Genomic DNA, 2,721 nt, shown 5'->3' on the forward strand with positions numbered 1-2,721 from the left:
TAGATGAGCGCTGTCGCTATGCGGCACTTGTTGGATGTAATTAGCTAAACATGATTTATGATAGGGCATGATGTTGGCTGTTTTTCAAGAAAAAAATACTTTACACAGTATATATATGTGTGCATCCAACCTATCTCATACCTACATGTAGGTTTTAGGGCAACATATATGTAATATTACACTCAGATAAATAACAATTATAGGTTCATGTCATCACCTGTTGTCTTAGCAACAGTTACCACAACTGTCACTGGTAGCGGGTAATTGTATTCCGATGGGTGTGGGAAAAGCGACGGTCACATATTTTACCCACCACCGTCCGTCACACAATTTTATCCATAATTATCAGGAGTGAATAATAATAGATCTATTATTATTCACTCCTTATGTTATTAATGTGAACCTAACTGTGGGTCTTTCGTGGTAATCTCCGATAATGCGTTCAGCATCTTGTCCTATTAAGGGAAGTGTACCTAACCATGACAGCAAGGCGTTTGTGTGATGAGTCTTCCCATCATCGTATTACTAACCAGCCAACACGGACAATAATTTATTAATGCTCATGAATGAATGATGCGGCCCCTACTGCCGCGGCAGGCTTGTGCGTTAGCCGAAACTACGCTGGCAGAGCTGAGATAGGCCACTATATCTATCATTGTGAGACAGCAGAGGAGGAGGGGGGAGTAAAATCGAAAGGCCTGTTGTCAAAAACAAAATTAGTCTTAACATTAACTTTTTCTCGTAGACCGGACTTCGATGCACTGCGTGCGCGAAACTTGTAACTTTACCGTGCGGCTATCAGTGGTCCGGCCACGAGAAAAATGCAATGTCGAGACTAATTTTGTTTCTGACACACGAGCTCCTGGCTTAGGGAGAGCCACGTAGAACTCTTGGCCTTCGTAGAAGCTCAGCCAGTGCCTCGCCGAGATCTGATCCGGTCACCACGCTGTGTTGCAGGAGTGGTGGCGATCGCTCGCGGACTGATGTCTACTGCCTCGCTGACAACGCTGTCTCTGAAGGGGAACAACATTCGTGGTGCCGGTGCCGTGTCTCTCGCTGGACTCCTACGCACTAACAAACACCTGAAAACGTGAGTCTACTGCAAAGAAAGAGGTAGAGAGAGGGGGAGAGCGAGCGAGAGCGAGAGAGAGCGAGAGAGAGAGAGAGAGAGAGAGAGAGAGAGAGAGAGAGAGAGAGAGAGAGAGAGAGAGTGAGAGAGAGAGGAGATGCAGTGAAACTCTCGCAAATAGAAAAAAATGCAAGATGTGCATTAACACGAGTTTTCTCGGAAAACTGTAACAAAGGCAAAGTGCTTGTAAATGTTTAATAATTTGGCGCAGGTTTCATTAGCATGTACATGTAATAACCTCTTTCGAAATCGTTAAGTATCAAATATTTATGAGCCGCGGCATTTAACCAGTGATTAATTGGCATTTAGAAGGGAAGTCAGTATACCACCATCCACCAAATTAACGCACACAGCATTTACTCAATCATAGTGTAATTGTTTGACAACGCATTTTGATCAATTATTATCAATTTTAGCATTTCGCTTAGAGTTGTAGCCTTAGTTCTATCATAGTCTAATGCATGTTGTGACATTTGTAGTTGCATGAGTGGTGTGCATGCACTACTGCAAATTGCAGTACTGAATGGAATCACTTGAACCTAATATCATGTGATACTGAATGCTGCCACATTAATATAAGTAATTCCTGCCATATGTTGCGGTTACGTCATATGTTGCCATCATGTCCTATCAGGAGTGAATAATAAGAGATAATATATAATCTATTATTATTCACTTCTAGTCGTGTGTTTCCGTCACAACGTATGTTGCCGTCACATTATGTGTTGCCGTCGTGTCGTATATTGCAATGTCATATGTTGCAGCTTGTTGCTGGAGTGGAACGTGTTGGGAATCCTCGATAACTCGTCATGTCACATGTTGCTGTTATGTTGTATGTTGCTGTCACATCGTATGTTGCTGTTATTGTTGTATGTTGCAATGTCATGTCTTACCATATGTTGTATGTTGCAGTTTGTTGCTGGAGTGGAACGTGTTGGGGATCCTCGATAACTCGTTCGCGACCTTCGCAGAATCTCTCGGGGTCAATGCTACGCTCGAGCGACTCGACCTTCGCAGCAACCAGCTGTCGCACGACTGCGCCGCCGAGCTAGCGTCTGCTCTCCGACGCAACACGAGTCTCCTCACGCTGGGTGAGTCATCGAGGCCTCGTTATTAACGATTGTCGATCGTCAATAACGAGGAGGCAACGTTGAGAGTGGCTTCGACTTGTTGTTTCCCGTTGATTACGGACGCCCGTCGTCAGACACAAAATTAGTTAACCTTGTTCTCGTGGATCGGACTTCTATTTACTGTGCATGAGAAACTCGCAACCTTAACATGCGTCTGTCAATGGTCCACGAGAAAAAGGTAATGTTAAGACTAATGTTAAGACTAGTTTTGAGGCTAGTAACGGTATTCTAATGTATCAGAACAATAATAGTTAGAATCTGCAGATCTGCGATGGAACAACGTCGGCATCACCGGCGGACGCGCGCTGCTCGTTGCCATGGAAACGAACAAGACTCTGACGAGGATGGACGTTGCCGGCAACGGCATCCCGGCGGATGTCGTCGCCGCGTTGCAGACGCTCGTCGCCGCCAACGCCGACCGGCGCGCCCTGGTGGACGAGCACCGCGCGCGCGTCCGCACGC

At 45.6% G+C, this 2,721-nt stretch overlaps 1 protein-coding gene across 1 annotated transcript in view; it reads left to right on the forward strand.

The window, feature by feature from the left end:
- LOC106819055 (leucine-rich repeat-containing protein 45-like) overlaps positions 1 to 2,721 on the forward strand; it is a 10,276-nt gene that overhangs the window by 1,706 nt on the left and 5,849 nt on the right. The window contains exons 4-6 of the mRNA XM_014823716.1: positions 958 to 1,090; positions 2,042 to 2,220; positions 2,524 to 2,690. Coding sequence (XP_014679202.1) covers positions 958 to 1,090; positions 2,042 to 2,220; positions 2,524 to 2,690 — 479 coding nt within the window. The remainder of the gene's footprint in view (positions 1 to 957; positions 1,091 to 2,041; positions 2,221 to 2,523; positions 2,691 to 2,721) is intronic.

The sequence above is a fragment of the Priapulus caudatus genome, unplaced genomic scaffold (assembly GCF_000485595.1).
Source record: "Priapulus caudatus unplaced genomic scaffold, Priapulus_caudatus-5.0.1 Scaffold2784, whole genome shotgun sequence".
NCBI classification, from domain to species: Eukaryota; Metazoa; Priapulida; class Priapulimorpha; order Priapulimorphida; family Priapulidae; genus Priapulus; species Priapulus caudatus.